Source organism: Lutra lutra, chromosome 12 (genome assembly GCF_902655055.1).
Source record: "Lutra lutra chromosome 12, mLutLut1.2, whole genome shotgun sequence".
In the NCBI taxonomy this organism is placed as follows: Eukaryota; Metazoa; Chordata; class Mammalia; order Carnivora; family Mustelidae; genus Lutra; species Lutra lutra.
In genome coordinates, this window is record NC_062289.1 from 61776259 (window position 1) to 61800495 (window position 24237).

The 24237-nt window shown below is 47.3% G+C and overlaps 1 protein-coding gene across 3 annotated transcripts; it reads left to right on the forward strand.

The window, feature by feature from the left end:
- PRELID3A (PRELI domain containing 3A) lies at positions 1-24062 on the forward strand. 3 transcript variants are annotated; one of them, XM_047697834.1, is made up of 7 exons: positions 1-115; positions 8623-8791; positions 10237-10326; positions 11766-11836; positions 11946-12048; positions 22664-22736; positions 22820-24062. In XM_047697834.1, the coding sequence occupies exons 1-7, from the start codon at positions 84-86 to the stop codon at positions 22855-22857; spliced, it is 576 nt and encodes a 191-aa protein (XP_047553790.1). In that variant the 5' UTR covers positions 1-83; the 3' UTR covers positions 22858-24062. The 3 variants fall into 3 exon arrangements, with proteins under 3 accessions (XP_047553790.1, XP_047553792.1, XP_047553791.1); XM_047697836.1 differs by lacking the exon at positions 22664-22736 and having other exon boundaries at positions 8-115; positions 22820-22947; positions 23230-24062; XM_047697835.1 differs by lacking the exon at positions 22664-22736 and having other exon boundaries at positions 8-115.
- Positions 24063-24237: the final 175 nt, after the last annotated feature.

Below are 24237 nucleotides of genomic sequence, written 5' to 3' on the forward strand. Positions count from 1 at the left end.
GGGAGGGAGGAGCCGGGCGCGCCACAGCCGGCGCGCGGAGTCCGAGCCGGTACCCCGCGCCCTGCGGCCGGCGGCCGGCGGCGATGAAGATCTGGAGCTCGGAGCACGTGTTCGGGTGAGGTCGGGCGGCGGGCCACGGTGGGGTCCGGACCGGCTCCTGCTCCTGCCCCCGGGGCGGCCGAGGAAAGGCTGGACACCCAGACCCGGCCCTCGCCGAGCCCGCCCAGCCCCGCGCTGGCCGCTCCCAGACCGCGGCCCTGGCATCCTAAAAAGAGGGGGCAGGCTATGTCCTTTCTAGGGCGTCGTTAGGTAGAGAGCCGGCGGAGTGGTGCAGTCTGTCTGATGGAGAGGCCGCCTGACTGACGGAGGCCGGTGGTGGGATTGTCGCAGCTAGGGGGCTGGGGGCGGCCTTTCCCTGGGGGGCTGGCGGAGGTCAGAGGCGCGGGGACGGATCTCAGCCACCCGAATGGGGCCGGACGGCGCGGGCCGGCGAGTGCGCTCGGCGGCGGGGCGCCCTGGTGTACGCGGAGGCCCGGGTGTGGGGGGGACGCGGAGGGGAGGGGGCCCCGGAAAGTGACAGCCCTCTCTCCTCAGCCCACCCAGGAGCAGGCCCGATCTCTCCCGTACCATGCGCTCTTTGGGGCAGGGCGCGCGGCATCCTAGGGAGAACAGGGGCCTGGGGAGCGGGCCCGGTCCTCTGCTGAGATTGTGCTGGCCATTGAACCCAGACACTAAGCTGTGAGCTCGGCAGGAAGCCAAATGTGGAGAAGGCTTGTGGGGGGTCTTTCATCCTGAATGCATTTGTGGGCATGGAAGGCCTCCAAGCCAGCATGGAAAATGGAGAACTGTTTTAAGAGTACCCTCGTGACCTAAATGGTATCTTCTAAGTCACTTTGGTATGTGACACTATACAATTATCCTTTAAGGTTTTTTAAAGGAACAAAGATTTTAAAGATTCCTTGATCCCACTTGGAGAAGCATTTTGTTTTGGGGAAAAAAAAGCAAAACAAAACTGCGTGAAGTGAAATTGTCATCCTTTGGCCTTTTTATGTAAAATTATTACAATAAAACTTTGTCGAGTGGTTTAAAACCTCTGAAATTATTTTTAATGAAATCTTTAGACTTCATGGGATTCAGTTTGAGTGTTGATTTTGTATGGTCTGCAGCCTTTCTCATCTGGGCTTCCAGAGATTGTTTTCTCGATTTTGGAGATAACTGGCACCATCCGAATGCAGAGGGAAGAGTTAAATCATTGAAACTGTGTGCCCAGGCAGTGGGGCTCAGTGTTCTCCCAGAACACCTGAGAAGTCTGCCCTAGAAGTTCATGAAATGTTGATTGACAAGCAGAAGTGAACGGTTAGCTATGGAAAGTCACTGTTGATAAACTTCACCCTCTTAAAGTGTATGATTGAACGATTCTTAGTCAATTTACAGAGTTGTACAACCATCACCATAGACTGGTTTCAGAGTATTTCCATCATGCTACAAAGACCCCCTCATTCCCATTCCCAGGCACCCGCCACTCATTCCCAGCCCCAGGCAACCACTAAACTGCTGTCTCTATAGATTTGCCTTTTCCAGAAATTTCACCTAGATGTCATAATACAATATGTGGTCATTTGTGTCTGGCTTCCTTTACTCGGCACATTTTTTTGAGGTTCATTGGTATGGCAGCCTGTATCAGTCCTTCATTCCTTACCTTATTCATTTTGTGTCGCTGATACTCTGCCCGTGCCTGACATACAGTAGGTGCTCAGTGAGGGGGTGAGGAATCTCAAGGAAACCGGGTGCCCTTCCAGAATGAGGGCAGCTATCCACCAAAAGAATCCCAGGGGGCCCCCAAGTTGCTGTGGACTAGGTGCTGACCATCTGCCATTGATTTTTGAACTTCACATTGGCAAACGTGGAATGCAGGTGGCTGAGGATGGTGGTAGGTAGGCCTTTGTGGCAGACAGGTGGCAAGTGAGGTGTTATTCTGTGATGGCAGGCCCTCTGTAGGACAGTATGAAATTGGAAGCCTGGCTTTCTAGCTAGCTTTATTAATGAGTTTCCCTTTGCTTAGTCCTTAAAATAACTAATCCCTCCTCCCCTTTGGGGATTATAAACCTTTCTTTTCCTTTTTATACTTGTTTACTTTTTATATATTTGTGGTGCTGACAGGTAACTAGTTGATTGGAGTTTCATAAACGTACTCTTGAAAGGCAAGAAATAATCAGGCACAAAAGCTTTGGCATTTATCAAGTTTTCCTCTTGTGTCCACATCCTGAAGAAACCCCAGGACCCAGGGGCGCCTGGGTGGCACAGTTGCCTAAGCACCCAGCTCTTGGTTTCAACTCGGGTCATGATCTCAGGGTCATGAGATCGAGCCCCACTTCTGGCTCTGTGCTCATTGCAGAGTCAGCTTGGGAGTCTCCCTCCCTCTCCCTCTTATTCTCTCTCCCTCTCTCTCTAAAACAAACAAATAAATCTTAGAAAGAAAGAGAGAAAGAAAGAAACCCCAGGGTCTGGAGTGGGGCGTAGCTGAGAGCAGTATGAACACAGCCATGGAAATGGAGAGCCCTCTGGGAAAGCCATCGGAATCAGCATGTGTGTTACCTAGACGGGATTCAATATAGTTTAAATAGTAATGAAAAATATAAGACTGAAATATAAAAATATAGAAAGGGATGTTAAAAATTAAACAGGGTTTATAAATTTCATCCTCACAGCATTGACCAAGGTTTCACGTAGGCCTAGAACAAGATCTTTCCTAACAGCCAACACAAGATTGGCTGGCAACATCAAGGTCATACACTCCTTGGATTCCAGCAGCTACCGGTATCTAAAAGGTGATAACCATCTCAGGGAAGTCAGGAGCTTTGGCGGGGATATGTCCTCCAGCAGGCTTGTTTTCCAGCCAGGAGCAGGGAAAAGGACCTCCCCACCATTTCTTTTAAATAAGAGAAATTGAACATTACAGACAAGAGCGCTGTTCCCTTTCTCCCCACAGGCAAGATTATGAACTTGGTGGGTATCATCCTTCTGAAGGTCTGTCGGACTACCTTTAGTGTGTGTGTGTGTGTGTGTGTGTGTGTGTGTGTTATTCCATAAGCAATACATAATGGCATTTGTTGTCTTAAAATGGAAATCAACGGTATCACTTGGTACAGATCTTTTGACCATTTCCCTTTCTTCACACAGTGTATTTTTGAGATTGTGTGTGTGTGTATCCTATAGCTGCATGATATTCCATTGTATAACTATGTCACAGTTTATCCTTTCTCTTACTGAAGGGATATAACGTTTCCCCCTTTATCCCATATCATACTGCAGTGATCACTCCTGTATATGTTTCCAGTCCCTTTAATCAAGGGCCCACTTAGGCCAGCGATTCTCAAACCCTTCAGCCTCAGGACATCTTAATACTCTTCGAAAATACTGGGTGCCCCAGACAGTTTTTATGTGGGTTCTATCTACCACTATTTACCATATTAGAAATTAAAATGGATACGATTAAACATATTTATCAGTTCATTCAAATTAATAATGATAAACCCACTCCATTCATATAAGCAACATTTTTATTAAAAAACAAACCTGTATTTTCCAAAAGCACAAAAATTAGGTGGAAGAGGGGTGCTGTTTGATTTTCTTTTTTTCTAATTTCTGGCGTAACAGAAGATAGCTTGCTCCTCCTGTCTGCTTCTGCACCAGTGTTTTGCAATCTGTTGTTTTGATTCAAATATACAAATAAAACCCAGCCTCACTCTATGAATAAAACCCGTTTGGTATTTTAATAGCCTTTTAAGTGATTGTGGCTGCTTTAAGTAATTTGCTGCTGTGACAAGACAAGTGGTTTCTGAAGCTCGTTGCAATGGAAGATCTGAAAGCAGAATGACCAGATTCGTCGGCCTGCCTTGAACATGAGTGGGTCTCTCCCTGTGACATCCCGCACCAGTCACTTGGAACATACGGGTTCATCGGGTTGGCAGTATGGGGCTGTCATCAGGCTCCTGGCAGAGGATCCAAGTTTTCTAAAATTCCAATTTGTCATCAAAAGCTCAAATGTTCTCTTTGGCAGCAAATAACGATCAGTTTTTCTTGAAGGGATAGGCTCCCTGTATTCATCTTGGAGAAAATGCCGGCCACATACCTAAGTCTGAATGAGCAAAGTTCCACATCTGTTGTTCCACATAGACGTGGTGGGTTGGGTTGGAGAGCCACAGCTTGGCTGGGTCCCACCACCCACCAGCTGCCTGGCGCTCCCCCAGCCACTTGATCCTCCAAGTGCAGCCGGTCAGCTTCCTGTGCACCCCGCTCTCTTGCTCAGAGTATTAATGGAGGGGTACTTAGGGGTCTAAATATAAAGTTAATAGTCTTGCTATTTCACAATGGATATTTTTAAGAGGCACTGGCATTATTTTCCTGAGTGAACAGCAGTGAGCCTTGACCCCAAGTGCGGTTTGGGGTCAGGGCCTGCATTCATGGGGAGAGGCCCCCAACTTTACCCTCTGTTGCTTTTGCAGCATTGGGGTAAAAGGTCAATATTGTCTAAAAGGCAAGTCATGTCTCAGTAACACTGAGGCAGTTTGGGCCTAGCAGACCTCTGGAAAGGGCCTGGGAATCCTCCAGGTGTGGACCACAGTCTGAGAACCGCTGGTCTGGGCCTAGAGTTGCTTCGGGTGGGTGCAGGAACGCTTTGCCTTGCTTGGGGCAGCCTTCATTTTTTTTTTTTTTTTTTAAAGCTTGTTATTATGGAAATTTTAAAAAGTATGCAAAAATGGAGAGCTGAGAATAGTGAGAGCCCACTGCCATCTCCCACGTTGACAGTCACCCTCTCAGAGCCGGGCTGGCTTCACGTGTCCCTACCCACTGCTCCCTCCCCCTGGGTTATTTTAGGCAAATCCCAGGCATCCTATGATTTCATCCCACTTCATCTTTCTGACACCCTGGCTGTGCATAGAGAGATGCCTTTGTTACTCCTTTCCACTCCCCAGTGTGCCAGGTGGACTGAATCCCACCACCTCCTGGGCTGCAGGGCCAGGCACCGCAGGGGCGATGTCTGGTGCTTTTGCAGCAGTGCTGTGCTCCGAGGCAGCCCCCCACCCCCACCCCAGGGATGGATTCCCATTCCATCGTGGTCGCTGTGAGTCACAGACATAGCCGGGACCGCACCTCTCAGAATGAACTTCAGCCAGTTCCTGGCCTGCCTAAGCCAGACACGGGCACACAAGCCCTGACACAAGGGCACCGTCCCTCTTAGCATCTCCCAGGCCTTGAGCCAATTCACCATCCACAGCTCAGTCTCCCCCTTTTCTCCAACACTTGATATTACCAGAGTTTGCCATTTTTGCAATGACTACCAGGGTATTTCCTTTAACCAAGAAGCGTGTGATACTGACTTGCTGTATTTAACCCTTGTTGTTTAACAAAATGTTACTTCTTGAATCTGTTGTTGTCTATATTAACTTATATGGCCCTCCTGCTGTAATCAGTAGAATTATTTTTTATGTGAGTGTTGTAAGCAGCTTGTATTTAGTTTACATCATCAGCAGAAAGGTGTCAAGTTTCTTATATAAGAAAGATTATTGTGTAAGATACGCTTCATACAAATACTTCAACTTTTTGCTAGTTTTAAGTAATTTTAGGAGGCACAGCCTATTCTGCTTAAAGTAGTGATTTTTGTGGGAACAACTCTTAGGACCTTAGCCTGCAACGCTTACAGAGTATTTCAGTGAGAAGGCCCCCATGTAACTCAGTCCCTTGCTGCTCTCAAGTATGTCCAGCTTCTGCCGCGTTCCCTAGATCATGGATCGACCGTGTCCCTGACAGTTCTTCCTCAGAGAAGAAGGCTGCGCTCTCTGGGTCCTCCCGAGCAATCAGGTGTAACCACATCTCTGCGTCTTCATTGCTCTTTGTTAAAGCCGGTGAAGAGGTCGACTCAGTGACACGATTCCATGGTTTGAAAAAGCATTTCTTTGTTTAAAAGAGGAGATTTTAGATCAGGAACATAATGGAAAGAACAGAGGGCAGGGGCCTGGGAGACCCGGTTCTAGAGCGGGCCCTGCCACAAACTTTTTGACAGAGTTTTATAAGGATAAAGTAAATTAATGGTCGGTGACTGATACTTTAAAAGGGTGGCAAATACGGAACAAAACCCGTCCATCTGTTCATAATCTTTGATATTTGACTTAGTAATTTCATTTCTAAGAATTAATCATAAAGAAAAATTAGATATGTAAAAGGTCAGTATACACAAATGTTTGCTACTGTATTTTATAGAGCAAAATAGGGAGAAATCGAAGTAACCTACTACAGGGAACTAGTTCCATATAAATACCTCTAGGATGACCTGTTGTGTAGCTCTTCATAATCAGATTTCTGGAAATAGATTCATGATATAGGAAGATGTTCATCGTCAGTTAAATATGAAAAGCAGGGTCTGAGTATGGTCTGAGCATGATCCCAGTTTAATTTTTGTAAGGTGTGTGCGTGCGTGCGTGGGTGTGCACATGTGTCTAGGTCTTGACTCTGGGCTGTGTCTATACACGCTGTTTAAACTTGACGGGTACAACTGCAAAAATGATGATGTCGTTGACATACTCTTCTCTCCCGGGGGCTCGGATGCTTCCTGGGAGCACACACATCCCGGGGAAGGAAGAATTAGGGGAAGAAGCACTTGGGGTGGGGGGATCCACACTGAAAACCTAAAGGGGCACCTCTGACTCCCTGTGGACAGCCGTAGGGTTCTGAGCCTACCAAGCACTAAAGAAGCACTGGGCAGTCATGAACGTGCTTTGGGACCTCTCTGATAGCGGGACACAAAACAGGGACAAAGGTGTCCATCCCCCCACCTCAAGGGCTCAGGGCCAGAGAAAGTGGGGCAATGGCCTGCAGGAGAAGCTTCAGAGAGAGCTGGAACACCTTCGGGGACTCCCACATAACTTGGGGTCATCTCTGGGTAGTGGAATTGTGGATGCTTTTTTTTCATACATATTTTGGACAACTTTTATAATCAGAAAAAAAAATATGTTGGCCACTTCATGTCACATACCACTTCACAGTTGGGGCAAAGTGCAGTCGACCCTTAAATAATGTGGGGGGTTAGGGGCGCTGACCTGTGCAGCTGAAAATTGTATTTTGTTTAAAAATATCCTTTCGGGGACGCCTGGGTGGCTCTGTTGGTTAAGCGTCTGACTTAGGCTCAGGTCATGATCTCAGGGTTCTGGGATCGAGCCCCATGTCAGGCTCCCTGCTCAGCGGAGAGCCTGCTGCTCCCTCTCCCTTTGCCATTCTAGATATAGATATAGATATAGATATAGATATAGATATAGATATATATTGCCCCTCCCCCTGCTCGTGTTTTCTCTCTCTCAAATGAACAAAATCTTTAAAAAAGAAAAAATCCCCTTTCAGTAAATGGCCCAACTATCCACACAGTTGTTCAGGCCAGAAACCTGGGCATCCTTCTTGAGTTCTCTCTCCTTATTTTCAGGATTAATACATAACTTGTCATCCAAATTGGGATGCCTTTGAAAGTAAAAGGGGATACTCTTGATAGGTACCATAGGACATATAGACTCTTGATAGGAAGTAGTAGTACTTTGAACCTTCGTGATCTCGGACATGAACTCGAGCCTCACGTGGGGTTTTGCACTCACTGGGGAGTCTGCTTGCAATTCTTTCTCTCTCTCTTTCCCTCTGCCCCTCCCACCAGGGTTGCGCTCTCCTCACTCAAATAAATAAAGCTTTAAAAAAAGAGAGAGAGAAAATCATAAGGAAATACATTCACAGGACTATTCTGTATTTATTGAAAAAAAATCCACATATAAGTGGGCCCATGCAGTTCAAACCACTGTTGCTTATGGGTCAGCTGGTTCTCAGTAGAGCATCACTAGCTGGGACCAGTAGCCTGTTGTTCTAGATACTCATAAGGCAGGCGCCTTACTGTACCGTCATAGCGTTGAGCTCCAGGTGTCGAGGTGGTCAGCTAGGTAAAGCAGCCCAACTGGAAGTCACAGCCAAGCCTTCATGCACCACGATAGTGCAGGCAAAGAGGCAAAGAAACTCCCGCTCCCCAGTGTTCCGCCCCTACCATGGGAGGGGCAGGTGAGAAGCTGGGGATGGGGAGACATGTCTCTCCACCCTGAAGCCCCAAAGGAAAGGGTGCTGCCTCTTTAGGGACTGGGAGAGTGCCAGCGGGTGGGGTGATGGGAGAAGTGGGCAGGAAGGTCCTGAGTGGAGGGAGGGAAGTGGCTCAGCCAAGACCCCGGTGCTGGGGTGGCCTGTGAGTGCAGCACCTGGGCTGGGAATGCAGACACACTGAGCACGGCTGCCAACAGCCTGAGACGTCTGTGTCCCCACCCAGTGTCTCATGAGTCCTGCCAGGCAAAGCCTTCGAATGGCCCCTGGTCAGCCCAGAAGGATCACAGCGTCCTGGATCTGGGTGTGGAGCTGGGTGCCTCAGATAGATTGGTTTGACTATACCTTTAATTAAAAACAAAATTTAAAAAACAATGAGAGCATTAACGTTGATCTTCATTTCACTCCATGGGCCATAGCACCCCTGGTGGCCCGTGCCACTCCGGCTTACAAATGGAGGGGTTGCCTGCTCACTCCGGGTGATTATGTTTTTCCCACCAGCCACCCATGGGACACCGTCATCAAAGCTGCCATGAGGAAGTACCCGAATCCGATGAACCCTTGTGTCGTGGGAGTTGACGTGCTAGAGCGCAGTGTGGACGGCCGGGGCCGGCTACACAGCCACCGCCTCCTCAGCACCGAGTGGGGGCTGCCCGGCTTCGTGAAAGCGGTGAGCCCGCCACTGTGTGCCCTGGTGACACCCGCGTTGTCCTGCTGCCCCCACCTCGCCTGGTGCGCCCCTGTACCGCAGCTCCCCCCCACCCCCCGCACCCGCGGCTGCCCGCTCACGCGCATGCCCAGGCTACACCCGCGTGGCCCGGCTGCACCCTCGTTGCCCAGCCGCACCCTCGTTGCCCAGCCCAGGCTCTACCCGCGTCGCCTGCTTGCACCCAGGCTGTCCCCGCTGCACCCGCATCTGCCTGGCAGTCCCCATCCGCAGGAGGTGACAGCCTCTCCTGAGAGCACGCACTCAGGACTTCGGAGAAGCCTGCGAGATCGTTTGTTTCTCTGTAAACTTACTTTAGTTTCCATCTCCGGGGTATGTGGCCTGGGTTCCTCACACTCGGCCCTGGCCCCATCAGCATAGAATCCTTTCCTGCAGCGCTTCTCGGCCCAGTGTCCCTCGGGGCCGCCCTAACCAGATACCACAGACTGGCGAGGGGCTCCAGCAGACATCTGTTTCCTTACAGCTCTGGAAGTTGGAGGTCCAAGATCAAGGTCCTGGCGGGGTTGATTTCCCTGAGGACCTTAGGGGAGGGGTCCAGTCCAGCCTCTCTCCTTGGCTGGCAGCTGCTGCCCTCTTGCTGTGTCTGTGGGTGGTGGTGCTTTGCCTCACGCAGCCCTGCGGTCTCCCTCTGTGTGTCCTAATCTCTCCTTCCTATGAGGACACTGCTCAGACTAGGGTAGAGTCCACCCTAATGACCCCCATTTCAACTCAATTACCTCTCCAAAGGCCCTATTTCCAAATACACTCACATTCCAAGATGTCGGGGGTCAGGAGGTCAAAATATGAACTTTGGGGGACACAGTCGGTTCCTGACAAGTCTCTTCTGCAGAACCATCAAGGGAGGTCATTGAAAATGTAAATCCAAGCACGATTTCCTCCTGCCCGACCTGACCCCTGCTCTCTTCTCAACACAGATTCCCAGCCCTGACGCGGGCCCAATAGCCCAGTGAGCCCACCTTCTCCCTTCCCTGCCATGCCGGGCTCTCTCCGTGCTGGGAGCTCAGCATGTGGGTCAGAGCCCAGGGGGCGTCATCTGCAGCCAAGCCTGCTGACCCCAGGACTCTGCCTGGTGCCTCTCCCTCTGTGGTTCCGCCACCCCGCAGAGAGGCTTCCCTACACTTCCTGCTCCTCGCAGTTTTCTCTTCTGTGAAGGCATTTATTACTGTCCCACATTCACCTCTACCTGAATCCATTCATTGGACCCATGCTGGCCTCCACTGCTGGGACAGAGGTACCCAAGGAGCTGTGCGGGGCTGTCCATGGCTGCGTCCCCAGTTGGATTTTTTGTTGAATAGATAAAGGACTTAATTAGTAAATGAAATTCGTGTTTGATGCTACAGAATGAAACTTTTGACATGTCACTATGCTAGCTTTGCTTTGTTTTTTAGATTTTGGGGACCAGTAGGACTTTGACGTACATCAAAGAACATTCTGTTGTGGATCCAGTAGAGAAGAAAATGGAACTTTGTTCCACCAATGTAAGCAATGGCCTAAGATGCGAAAGGTGCTTGTTTTTCCTGGGGATGGTGGGTAATGTCTTCATTTAGTTTTTTTTCCAGCCCACCTTTGGTCTAAGGGAATCTTTTATTTTTTATTATTTTTTTAAAGATTTATGTATTTATTTATTTGACAGACAGAGATCACAAGTAGGCAGAGAGCCAGGCAGAGAGAGAGAGGAGGAAGCAGGCTCTCCCCAGAGCAGAGAGCCCAATGCGGGGCTCGATCCCAGGACCCTGGGATCATGATCTGAGCCGAAGGCAGAGGCTTTAACCCACTGAGCCACCCAGGCGCCCCGGGAATCTTTTATTTTTAATGGAAAGGCTGAACTTATTTAGTAGTATTTTATCTACCTTTTTATTTCAGTATAATAAATGTGTAGAAAAAAATGCATATAATGAATTGTCACAAAGAGAACACACCTTTGTAACCAGCAGACAGATCAGAGACAGGGTGTGACCAGCCCCTAGGAGCTCCCCTTGCACTCCCTTTTGGGGGGCACCTCCACTCCAACCTCAATATAACCACTATCCTGACTTCCAACAGCAGAGGTGATTTTTAACAGTAATTTTATTTTATTTTATTTTATTATTTTATTTTATGTTATTTTATCTTATTTTCTAACAGTCATTTTTTTAAATCATGTTTTTTTTAAATTTTTTTTTTTGTAAACATATAATGTATTTTTATCTCCAGGGGTACAGGTATGTGAATCACCAGGTTTACACACTTCACAGCACTCACCATAGCACATACCTTCCCCAATGTCCATAACCCCACCCCCCTCTCCCGACCTCCCTCCCCCCAGCAACCCTCAGTTTGTTTTGTGAGATTAAGAGTCACTTATGGTTTGTCTCCCTCCCGATCCCGTCTTGTTTCATTTATTCTTCTCCTACCCGCCTTAACCCCCCACGTTGCATCTCCACTTCTAACGGTAATTTTAAAAGCACCTTTTCCCCTTCACTCCTCTCTCATTCAAAAAATTTATATCAGCCAACTGCACATCCAAAAAATATGTTGGGGGAAAATGCATGGGCTAGAAACATGGTTTATTTTTATAAAATCCTATTCTATAAAAATGCTCTCAGCAGCTTTGTGCTCATTTACCTGGAGGCCAACCCAGAAGGATTTTGCTTTTGTATGACTGCTGTTGGTTTGGCGGTTTGAAAGGGCCTTGAAGGCCAGGCCAGACTTAGGTTTGGGTGTGGAGGACAGGTGACGGTCGCCAGAAGGCGCAGCCAGGACTTCAGGTTTCCCTGAGACTTAAGGTGGTGTCCCCCTGCCCCACCGGGGCAGGGGGTGGATGGATGTTTCTTCTGTTCTGGTTTCAGTGAGTTGATTTGGGGATGGAGGGGTATGGGCAGATGGTCTGGGAAAAAATGCGAGAGAAATAGAACCTAAAGACATTTTTTGTTTCAAGATCACACTCACAAACCTGGTGTCGGTGAACGAGAGGCTGGTGTACACGCCCCATCCGGAGGACCCGGAAATGTAAGCCTCTGCGGCCTGGGATTGACACGTTGAACTCCAAGGTCTGGGTGGGCCAGGGCCTCCCCTCTGTGAGGGCCACGCAGCCCGCTTACTTGCTGCTCTTGTTTAGGACGGTGCTCACACAAGAAGCCATCATCACCGTGAAGGGGATCAGCCTGGGCAGCTATCTGGAAAGTCTGATGGCCAATACCATATCATCCAATGCGAAGAAGGTACGACACTCAGGTCCGGTCCCGTGCACACTCCGGGTGCTAAGTGCCAGATTAAGGGGGTGAAATGTGTTGTCCCGTAAGTCCTACCCAGTGCTGCGGCCCTTGGTCGCCAACGAGCCTGGGATATCACCGCATTTTCCACGGTTACATTCAAAACCTGCAGCAGGGAAGGCTGGCCCAGGCCTGGGGGGCGGGGGAAGTGTCAGGTGAACGTGGAACGGAAACCCAGCGGAGGGAACTACCGCCTCAAAGAGCTGAAACAGCACAGGCTCAGTGCCCAGGACAAACCCTACATGTGAAGCTGGTCAGGCAGGCTCTTCAGGCGCTGTCCTTTCCCACTAAGTAGGCACTGAGGGGCCTTGGCTGAGCCTCCCGTCCACCAAGCTCCCCTGGACTTAGCTGCTGTCTCTGTGCCTCCCCTCTGTGGGGAGTAAGCTTTGTGGAGGTGACAGGAGAAGGGTTGGATCCCAGGAGGCCATCCTCCCCACGTCCCTAGCTGGAGGGCTGCCTGAGTGAGGCAGACGCTGCTTACAGAGTCCGGGTTGCCCTCCTCCCCAGCAGAGCCGATGGAAGGGGCTTGGAAGCTGTGGAAGCTGTTCCACAAGTTCAAGGTAACATCACTGGCCAGAGCAAGGCCTTTGGATCTCACCTGAGCTTCCCTCCCAGGCTGATGTCTTCCCAGCTGTCCTCTCCTTCCCTCCTCTCTCCTGGTTTATTTTGATCAGAAGTAAGTCTCCGTTCTGGGGACCAGTGGGATGCCTACCATGCCTGTCACGATTTAACGGGAAAACTACTGACAGTTTGCGTTTAGCCTCGGCACTGAGAGAAGAGCTGGCCTGCCCTGTTTTCAAGAAAAATCCAAATTTGAGCAACGTTGGCAGTTGCTCAGCTCAGTTCGGGGGATGCAGGGGAAGACAGGGCCCAGAGCTGCCTGCCTCGTGTCCACACTTCGAGCCCTCTTGGGAGGAGACAGAACCTCACTCACTTTTGTGTGTTCAGGGTCTGCCTAGGGCAGGTGCCCAAAATGTTTTGGTTTTTGTTTTTTTTTTAATTTGACAGACAGAGATCACAGGTAGGCAGAGAGGCAGCCAGAGAGAGAGAGAGAGAGGAAGGGAAGCAGGCTCCCTGCTGAGCAGAGAGCCCGATGCGAGGCCCAATCCCAGGACCCTGGGATCATGACCTGAGCAGAAGCCAGAGGCTTTAACCCACTGAGCCACCCAGGTGCCCCGAGGTGCCCAAAATGTTTTGCTGGAAAAGTAAATTACAGGAGGCAGGGACTACTTGGCGAGGCCAAAGCCACCCCGAGGCCTCTTATGAGAAAAGCTAGGGGAAACTCAGCGGGGCCAAATGAAAAGTCTTTTATTTCACTTCATGTTAGGAGTTGCTGTGTTGAAGTCCTGCCAGACAATCACTTCCTCCCCTGTGGCTGTGTTCCCATTCGACAGCACCCCCAGGAGAAGGGGGAGAAGGGGGAGCGGGTCATCCGGGGATTTGGGTGGGATGAACCCGTCAGGAGGCTGCGAGGTCGCCCCCTAGTCCAGCACTCAGGAGGGAACAGTGCCGCTGATGGTGCCCTTATGGGGACAGCCCGAGCCGGTGTGAGGATTTCGGGCAGAATACGTACCACCTGATTTCTGAGCTTGTGAAACTGCCCGCTGCGGTGAAGGTTGTTCGGGAACTGTGACCACTGTGTCTCCTTTAAAACCGTAGCACTTTCCTGGTGCCATTTCACACGCAGGCGTCTGCCGGGAGAGAAGCCGCATTTCTTACACCGTGTTGAACTCTTTCTGTGTTGCTCCAGGGGTGGGCTGCTATTGAGTGGATAATTGAGAATTCTGAGCACGCCGTGAGCTAACGGGGTCTGCACCTGCACGCTATGACCAACAGTGGTAACTATAGTGCTCTTTAACCCCGTAGAGAATTTAGCTTCTTGCTAACAACCGTGTGCATGGTGTCTGGCGCTGGGTGTTCCGAGGTCTAGCTGCATGTGTCTCCAGCATCCGGCTCCTTAGTATCTTCTAAAATGGAAACGGCCATTAGTTCATCCTCTTCCTAATTCATCTCCTTGTTTCACGGCAGGATTTGTTTCCCAGGGACACTTGGGTATCCAGATTTGTTATCTGGTCTCTAAGAGAGGCAGTCCAGCTTCTCCTAGGCTGTTCTCCAGCACCTGCTTGCTTAAACGTTTCCTAGAATTACTGCAGCATCAGGAAAGAGGCTGTCGCGCGTAGTCCCAGACCGATCTGATGGGAGGAATTTTTCGTTTTGGGCAGGATCTGAATATTTGCACATGTTCTTACAAAGAATGCCCCGTGGCCTTGCATCAGCGCCAGCACCCAGCCACATGACTGCTACTGGCTCTTTTCTTTTAGTGGCAGAAGCAATTTCTAGCATCTTCTGGAGCTTTTGCAAACATTCCTTGGTTTCCCAGGCCACCAGTGGCTGGACTGTCAGAAAGGGATTTGACGCTTAATTGGTCAGCAGTCATCTTCACACTTCATAGGAAAGTCAGAGCGTTTCCTGCTTCCCTCTGTTTAGGGAATCCTTATATTCCTGCCTTGAAACCCTTACCCTGTTGACCTTCCATACTGGGCTGCTCTGGGCTCCGCTTCCCACAGTTGGTCTGTCTCTCTGTCTGCAGCATGTGTGTACACACGCCGTGCCTCAGTCAGCAAACAGGAGCCGTGTGTTTCAGGCTCCTTTAAGAACTTCCTGCTGAAGCTTAAGTTGGCCAGAGACCTTCATCTTGAACCCAAGGTCATGATCTGCTGCTGGCTCTCTCTTCTTCCATGGAGGCACCACTAAGGTGACTGCATGTAGAGAGCCAGCCTGGTGAGCATAGTGTGTGTGGGCAGTGTGGCGTGTATGCTATGTCCCTCAGAGCTGTGGACTCTGTCACATTCTGTTTCCTCACAAACTAGAGCTAAACTGCCTCAATCTTTAATCAGATGCCTCATCCAAAAAATCAAAGAAGAAAGAAGGAAAGAACAAGAGGAAAAAAGGAAGGAAAAAGGAAAGGTAGAAATAAGTGGGCCTTGAGTACGGTTCGCCCTGTCTGGGAGAAGTGTAGAATCTGCTGGAATCTGCCACTTGCCTAGTCACAGCCTCCACTGGGCTCTTTGGCTGTGACCTCTCAAGACAAGAGGCCTGTCTGTTGCAGACTGAGACCCAAAGAAGGGAAGACCGCTAGCAGGAGGAGGACGAGGGCCACAAAGCTGCCACGCCACCGGTGCCACAGGCCAGCCGCCCCCCGGGCCGGTGTTGTTAGACTGCTCTTATGCCTTGTCTGTCTTCCTCTGGACAGCAGCGTTTAGCAATTTTCTGCTGATCCTTGGGAGCTTACCAAACAACTTTGTTCTTTCCTGATGACCCCGTTTCCCTCGCACGCCCCTTGGCCAACTGTCTGTACTGTCAGTCTCTTCACACATATCTGGCCACCGTTTGTCACATCAGAGGCTGCCGCCGTGCATCCTTCTCACCACTGTTAGGGCAGGTCTGCACATGCCCACAGTGACACATGTGGTGACAGCACCGTGAGCTCTCCCATCACATGGTTGGCATTGGTCAAGAGAGCAAAGCGCCCTGCCCTCAGGCTGTGGCTGGCTTGTCCTGGGCTCTGGGACCAGTGACCCTCTGGGGCTGAAGGCTTATGTTACTTGTCACCATCCAGACACGTCTGTGGGGAGGCTTATGCATCGGGGCCACTGAGATGGGATGGTGGCAAAAGTGCCTGTGAGCTCAAGGTGTCCTGTTAGCTTTACGGTACTTCCAGATGGGAATTTTAACTTTCCCATTTTCACAAGCAGAATGTAAAATCTTTCCATCTGCTTTGAATTCTAAAAACTTTAGAGAAGGCCTTCTCCATTAAGGATGAGTAGAACTGTGTTCTACCATTTTTTTTAGATAGTGTTTTTTGTTTGATAATAGTATTTCTAATCCAAAATGAAATGATACTTATTTCTATTTTCATCCGAATATTTTATGCTTATAGCTCCTGGTAAAAAGGAGTTAAAAGATTTATGGTAAGATCACCCTCCCCGCTTACTCGTTCTGCAAAGCTCATTTCTGCCCTTCTGAGGGGACACTCAACTCTTTTGGTAGCTTTTGGCTTTTACCGCTAGATTTCTTTTTATTTATTTATTTATTTGACAGAGAGAGAGATCACAAGTAGACAGAGAGGCAGGCTGAGAGAGGGGAAGGGAAGCAGGCTCCCTGCTGAGCAGAGAGCCCGATGCGGGACTCGATCCCAGGACCCTGAGATCATGACCTGAGCCGAAGGCAGCGGCTTAACCCACTGAGCCACCCAGGCACCCTACCGCTAGATTTCTAAATAAGTAAACATATTCTGCTATTTCTTGATTTGTCAATTTTATTTTATTTTATTGAATATTTTATTTATTTATTTGACAGAGAGAGAGCACAAGCAGGGGGAAACACAGGCAGAGGCAGAGGGAGAAGCAGACTCCCCGCTGAGCGGGGAACCTGACATAGGGCTTTATCCCAGGACCCTGGACCATGACCTGACCCAAAGGCAGACACTTAACCAGGAGCCCCTTGATTTGCCAATTTTAGATATTATATAGATATTATTTACCTGTTTGGTAAAGTATTATTTTATCTCTCTTATCTCTTTCTCTTTGCTCCCATTCCCTCAAAATAGCTACAATGTTTATGGTTGAAAGCACATTCAGAGTTTCCATAATTCTGAAAATACAAATGCATAGCTATTACCTATTACCAAGCCATAATTGCATTTTCTTTCTTATACAACTTTTCCCCTCTTGCTGATAATAATAATTGTCTTATTCTTTTCATGTATTTAGTTTTATTTTTTAAAGATCTCTGGCTGAGTCCTTCCATACTCTTACTTGCTCTCTGCAGTACCTCGTGATGTCATCTTCCACAGGTCAGTCTTTTTGGGCAGCCCACCCTCTCCTCTGGCACCATCCTTTCTGGAAGGCAGGCCTTACTCTCTGACCAAGCAGCCATGTGGCTGTCATCCCTTCCCCTGGGAATTTCTGGACATTTCCTCTTCTGGAACTCTTGTTTCCTTGCTTCCCTGCCTTCCCTTCTCTCTTTCCTGTCATAGGATAGAAAACAACATCTCATCATGGCTTCTAAGAGTTGGCATATCTGAAAATGTCTCTTCTATTCTCACACTTCGTTCATGGCATAGTTGGACATATAATTCTTTAAAAAAAAAATTCCACTCAGAATTTTGAAGGCATTGTTTTGTTGTTTTCCACTTAGATTATTGATCCCTGTATGTGACTTTTTTCTCTCTCTGAAAGCTATTAGGATCTCTTTATCCTTGATGTTGTGAAATTTCATGCAGTTAATCCTTGTTTGAAGTGAACTTTAAAAATTCATTGTGTTGCTCTGTGCATGTTAAATCCCTGGTTTTGATATTGTACTATAATTATGCAAGATATTATTGGGGGTGGTGGGTAAGGGGTACATGGGACATTCCTGTACTATCTTTGCAGCTTCCTGTGAATCTACTATAATTTCAAAATTAAAAGTTAAAAAAATATAATAGTAACATCATGGAAAATGGTAGAGGCAGGTACTCCCAGAACTGGTCCCTCCACTGAAACAACCAATAAGCTGGCATAAAAATGACAGAATCAACTTCTATAGAAGTGTGGATTTTAATAGAATACTTCAACCAGGGGAGCACTTAATGAATCTTGATTAACTTACCCTGCAGATTTTGGACTTGCCAGCCTCCATAATTATGCCAGCCAATTACGTAAAATAAATCTCTGTCTATATGTACACATTTTATTGGTTCTGTTTCTCTGGAGAACCCACATTATTGAAGCTAAATTGGCATCAGTTCAAATTAGATTTTTTTCTGAATTTAAGATATTAATTATTACCAGGATAACCAATAAGAAAATAATCAAAACAGGCCCAGAAAGGAATAAGAGGAATCAGAATGGTACACTAAAAAAAAAAAAAAAAAAAAAAAAGTAAAAATAAATAAAAATTTTAAAAAATCAATCAAACACAACAGATGAGGATGGGAAGAGTTCAGGAACAGAGAATTATGAAACTCATAGAGAACAATGAGCAGTGTAAGAAGTTAGTGTTTCTTTAGCATTACTTACTTTAAAGATAAATAGATTAAACAAACCAGTTAAAGGATAGAGTTTGGGAGAATAGATGAAAAAAGATGATCCTACTATATATGCTGTCTACCAGAGACTCCCTTTAGATCCAAAGATACAAATGGGTTGAATGTGAGAGGATGAAAAAAGATATTCCGTGTAAAGAATAACTAAGAGAGCGGGGGTGGCCATACTAATATCAGACAACATCTACTTTTGATCAAAAATTGTTACAAGAGACAAACAAGGACATTATACATCAATGAGAGGGTCAATTCATCAAGATGACAAAAGTTATAACCATTTACACACCAAGTGACAGCGCCCCCAAATATATAAAGCAAACATTAGCAGAACAAAAGGAGAAAGACAACTCTACAATAATAGCTGGAGACTTCAATGATCCACTTTCAACAATGGATAGGACATCTAGACAGAAGATCAGTAAGGAAATGGAGGACAAGAACAACACCATAAACCACTTGACTTAACAGACATCCATAGAACACTTCATCCAACAGCAGAATACACTTTTTTCTCAAGAGCACCTGGGTTATTCTCCAGGATAAACCACGTGTTAGGCCAAACACCAAGTCTTGATACATTTAAGAAGACTGAAATCATACCAAGTATCTTTCGTTATCCCAAGGAAGTGAAATTAGAAATCAACAGTATAAGATAAATGGAAAATTCAGAAATATGTGGAATTTTTAAATTATGTTTCTAACAACAAATTAATTTATTAAAGAAGAAATGATAAATGAACTTATAACATTTTGAGGTGAATGAACGTGAAAACACAACATATGAAAACTTATGGGATTCAGTGATCAGAGGGAAATTCATAGTTGCAAATACCTACATTAAAAAAGAGAAAAAAGGGGACGCCTGGGTGGCTCAGTGGGTTAAAGCCTCTATCTTCAGCTCAGGTCATGATCCCAGAGTCCTGGGATTGAGTCCCGCATCGGGCTCTCTGCTCAGCGGGGAGCCTGCTTCCCTCCATCTCTCTCTCTGCCTGCCTCTCTGCCTACTTGTGATCTCTGTCTGTCAAATAAATAAATAAAATTAAAAAAAAAAAAAAACTTAAAAAAAAAAAAGAGAAAAGTTCTCAAATCGTTAACCTGACTTGGAGGACCTAGAAAATGAAGAACAAACTAAACCCACGGCTCGCAGAAGGAAAGAAATGAAAAAGATTAGAGACGAAATCAATAGAGAATAAAAAAAGAATATTGAAATCAAAGTGGTTACATTGAAAAGGTCAACAAAGTTCACAAACTTTTAGACTGACCAAGAATAAAAAGAGGATTCCCAAAATGAATATATCAGAAATGAAAGTGAAGCATTACTGCAAATCTTACAGAAAAAAAAAGATATGAGAATACTGTGAACAAACATAAAACAAATTAGATGACCTATATGTGACAAACTACTAGAAACACACGAATGACCAAGATTGATTTAAGAAGAAATGGACTCTCAACAGGTCTATGACAGTTAAAGACACGGAATCAATAATTGAAAACCTTCCAGCCAAAGCCTTTCCGAGGACAGCATAGGAAGAGCACCCTGCAGTTTGGTGGGACGCCCAGGCAGATGGGCTGAGGGCAGGCATCTGTCCAGACTGCGGATACTGCCCAGTAGTGGCTCCAGACCCACAGCAGGCAAAGGGAGCCATTGCAGATGATTGAACTGAAGGCAAATGCAAATGCATCTCAAGGACAACAGTAGGACACACACAGCCCACACAGGAGACATCCCAGAAGTGCCTGGTTCCGGGGAACAGGAAGCATTGTGCTGCATGACAACACAGTCCTCTTCTTCCTAAGACCCCTACTTTAAAGATCGAGAGACATAGCAGACTTTCCTACCCCTAGAAGCAAACACAGGTAATAGGAGGCAGAGGAATATGTCCCAAATCAAGAACAGGACACAATCACAGCACAAGGGCTAAATAAATGGAGATAAGCGATATGTCTGATAAATAATTCAAAATGGTGGACATAAAGATACTCACCAGACTTGAGGAGAGGGTGGAGAATCTCAGGGCGACCCTCAACAAAGAGACTGGAAAAAAAAGCAGCTAAAGATGAAGAACTCAGTAACTGAGATAATAAATGCACTAGAGGGAGTCCACAGCAGATTAGAGGAGGCAGAAGACAGTAGGCTGGCTATAATCAACTAAATGGAAAACAAGCATTGGCAAAGATATGGAGAAATTGGAACCTTTGTTCATACTGATGCAAATGTAACATGGTACAGCAACTCCACCCCTACTTTTATACACAAAAGGATTGAAAACAAGTACACAAATTCTTGTACACGGATGTTCACAGTAGCACTCCTCACAAAAGCCAAAAGGTAGAAACTCAAGTGTCCTTCTGCTGATAAATGGATAAAAAAAAAGTGGCCCATATAGACACTGAAATATTATTCAGCCATAAAAAGAATGAAGTACGGATACACACTACAACATGCGTGAATTGCTAAGACATCATGCAAAATAAAAGAACCCAGACATGAAAAGACCACTTACTGTATGATTCCAAGTATGCGCGGGGTCTATAATGGACAGTCCATATAGACGGAGAGCAAGCTGGTTGTTGCCAAGAGGAGAGGGGAGGAATGAATGGGGGAGAATTTGGGGAGATTTCCTGGACTTTATCTTCCAATAACTTCACTCATTTTTATTTGAGCAACTGTACTTTTAATTTCTTGTTCTCTCCTGTTCCTTATGGAGTCCTATTCTTGCCTCACAGTTGTAGTATCTTCCCTCCTCTCTCTGCAGAAGTAGATGTGAAGAGAAGCCTTCTGCGGCCTCTGGGTGTCTCCTCCGTGCCCCTTCGCATGGGAGACTGCCCCAGCTGTCTTTCTTCCTGACATACCTGACACACAAGCCGAGGGGCGGGTGGGGAGTGAGGTCCCGGCTGACGACGACGGCTAGGCTTCACTGCAGGGTGACAATGGAGGTTGTCCTTGGCTTTTTCCTTGACAGCCAATGACCTTTTCTCTGGAGTGGTTCCATTTCTTCCAACAAGACTTCTCAACCTCTGGGGGCAGGGGCATCCGGGGTCTAAGAGCCAGGCTCCCCTGAGGTTCCCTCCCATGTGTCCCCTCTCTCTGGACACCTCCAGGCTCCGAATGGGCTTGTGTCAGAACCCCCTCCACCGCCTCACAGCCTGTACCTCTGCTTTCCACCTTCTTGTGGTGGCCCAGTGACGATGCTGACTCCGTGGTTTCTGAATTTTGTTTCTGTTGTATTCCTGATGGTTTTGTGGACAAAAGGCCAAAGGTTTTTCCCCACCATCTTGAAATCAAAGTTCTGTTGGCTTTTATAAACAATATTCTTTCCAAAAATACATAAAAGCAGTCCATTTTTATGGTTAAAAAAAAAAAAAACACCCAACAGCACAGGACTCTGTTGAAGAGTAAAAAGCTCCTCCTTCAAGGGAGGAGAGCCTGGCATCTGCCGTTCAATTCCTGATTTTTACAGAGGCTTCCAGAAGTATTTTATGCAAATGCAAGTTATGTATTTTTTTCTTTTCTTTTATTAAACACAGACAGAACTGTACTGTATATACTCTTTTGTGCCTGTCTTTTTTCTCTTTCTAAGCAACATCACCTGAAAAACTTTCCTCTTGAGATTTAGCTGTGTAGCACTGAAGTCTTAATTCCTCCGGGATCTGGGGGCTCCTTGTAGATCAGCCCTGGATTTACAAAGGCAGTGGGTGCAGGGCAGAACACCTGTCATTCTGCAAACCGCACTCTGCCCCCATGAGCGACCTTGACACTGAACCCTTTCTCTCCCGACAGCCTCACCGTTGCACTACTAGGTAGCTCTGTTCCTCCTCGCGGAGGTCGTGGTCTAAAAACTGTCCTGGAGGGGGTTCTGTTCTAGAGGGGAACCCGGAAATTTGTGATTTGGGAAAGCACATTGTGAAGCAGGGCAAAGAGTGATCAGGAAAGGTAGATTGTCTTGACTCCTCGAAATGGCTAGCGTGTGCAGGGGACCCCCCAGTGTTGTTCGGGAGGAAGACTGCATCTTTAGGGCAAGGGTATGTAAATGTTACTCAGCCACTTCCAGGCTTTGGTGGGTTGAGAGTGTCCGCCAAATAAGCATACACACCTGTCGGATTTTTCATTCTCCTCTACCTTCTGTTATAAATAAAAAAACAAAACAAAACAAAAACAACAAAAAACGTTCAGATAGTCAAGACTGTGGTAGTGGTTATTTTCAGAGTTCTTCAGTATGAAATAGTTTGGCTGTATAACTTTGATTTTGGCATGGGAGTGGATTCTGGATTGATTTGTGCGGCTCTGTTTGGAACTCAGCACAAAAACAAAGGTTGTATGATAGCGTATCATGCAAGCTGGGTGGCAGAACCTTGGGAAATTAAACCTCGCTTTTGAATTTGAGAAAATAGGTGAAAGGTCACCTTTAATCATACAGTGTTGCTTCACAACAAATAATCTCTCCATGCGGCTGTTGCGTTCCTGTTCTGTAGGTTCCCCCAGCCCTCCAAAGGGCCTCATTTCCTGGGACGCCCTCTCTGGCAGGAGCTTTTGAAGAGAAGCGCGATGGGACCCTAACACGGTGGCCTTCGTCTCAGCGGGCAGGTGCGCGCACCCCTGGGAGGTCCTCAATGCTGTTCTCTCGGCAGGGTCGCGAGGCCTTGGAGTGGGTGATCGGCCGACTTAACACGGAGTTGGAGGGCCTGGCAGCCCCCGCCTGCGCCAGAGCGTGAAGCCCCCGCGGCGCCCAGGACCGGAGAAGCAGGCCCAGCAGCAGGTGCAAGGCGATCACCATCTCCCCCCACCCCCTTGCAGCCCACCCCCTCCTCCCAACAGGGGACTGTGCTCTCGCTCCACACCTGATCTGTCGGAGGGAGCCTCCGTGATTAGTGCATGCCTAGAGACAGTTAGAAAAGGGACTCTGGCAAAGGAAGCAAATTTGCCACATCTTGGCCTATAGCTTACCTTCACCTTCATCTTCACTTTTTTTTTTTTTTTTTTTGGATGGAAAGTTTTGTTTAATAAATAAGAAATTAAATCTCAAATATCCTTTCCCCAGAAGCCAAAATATCAGAGTGTGAAAGGGAATGGCTTTCTCCCAGCGTTCACATAGAAGTTTCTCCGGGGCTTTGATCCTGAGTTTGCGGCGATCACAGATGCCCGAGAGTCCGGTCCGCCATGTGCGCCCCCCACCGCGCGCGGGCTGCCGTTTGCTGACATTCCGCAGGTGGAACGCTGTTCTGGGTGCGCGCTGACCCTACTGACCAGACTTTATCTTCTGCTGACCACAGAACTTAGATTTAACTTAAGATATGGGTTTTTAATTATATGCATTACATAAAGCATCCCTGTTCCCTTTTAATTTCTGAACATGAAATAGGGTACTTTTTTCCTTATTGATGTTTTAACTAAACCAACCGGTTTCATTTTTAGAAGAGAAAGGACTATAGGGAGAAACTAGTTATTTTGATGATGTCATATTACTCTATTTTATTGCCCAAGCATAGAAATAAATCCAGAATCCTGCTGCCTTTCCTCCGTTTCCAGTGGTATATCCCTGTTACTGTGGCCCTTGAGTTCGGTAGGAATACATCTGAACACACTCATTACTGTGTCCACTCTTCAGCTACAGCAGAAGTTCCTGGGATGCTGTTTCCTCTGGAAGTTGGACTTTCTAGAGCACTGTGGGCACACAGGCCAATCTATGGTGTTTGCATTGGTCCTGCCTTCTGGTTAAGTAGCTGGTTCTAGAAGGTTCCTCCAGAAGCAGAGCCAGGTGCTCTCTCGAAACAGTTTCCCTCTTTGTAGAAGAGTGCTTGTACTACATATTCTTTGAAGACTGTTCCGCCCATTTGGCATTAGAACCAACGATTAAAACTGTATCTGATTTGAGCTGGTGGTTTTTTGGCTCCTAAAGAGTAGATACCTGCTTGCCTCCGGCGTTTCTGGGCTCACATTAAGGAAGGGTTAGGCATGCTTTGATATAGGAGTTAATTGCTGGGTGTCTCTGTTGTGAACTTCATCTTTTCCCCCCAGAAGGGTCTTCCCTAGCAGCTCTCACCTTATG

Excerpts from the sequence above, each read along its gene's own strand:
- PRELID3A (XM_047697834.1), top strand. The coding sequence starts at position 84 with ATGAAGATCTGGAGCTCGGAGCACGTGTTCGG. Across the intron at positions 116-8,622 it reads AGCTCGGAGCACGTGTTCGG|CCACCCATGGGACACCGTCA; the intron begins GTGAGGTCGGGC and ends TTTTCCCACCAG. Across the intron at positions 12,049-22,663 it reads TATCATCCAATGCGAAGAAG|GTTCCCCCAGCCCTCCAAAG; the intron begins GTACGACACTCA and ends CCTGTTCTGTAG.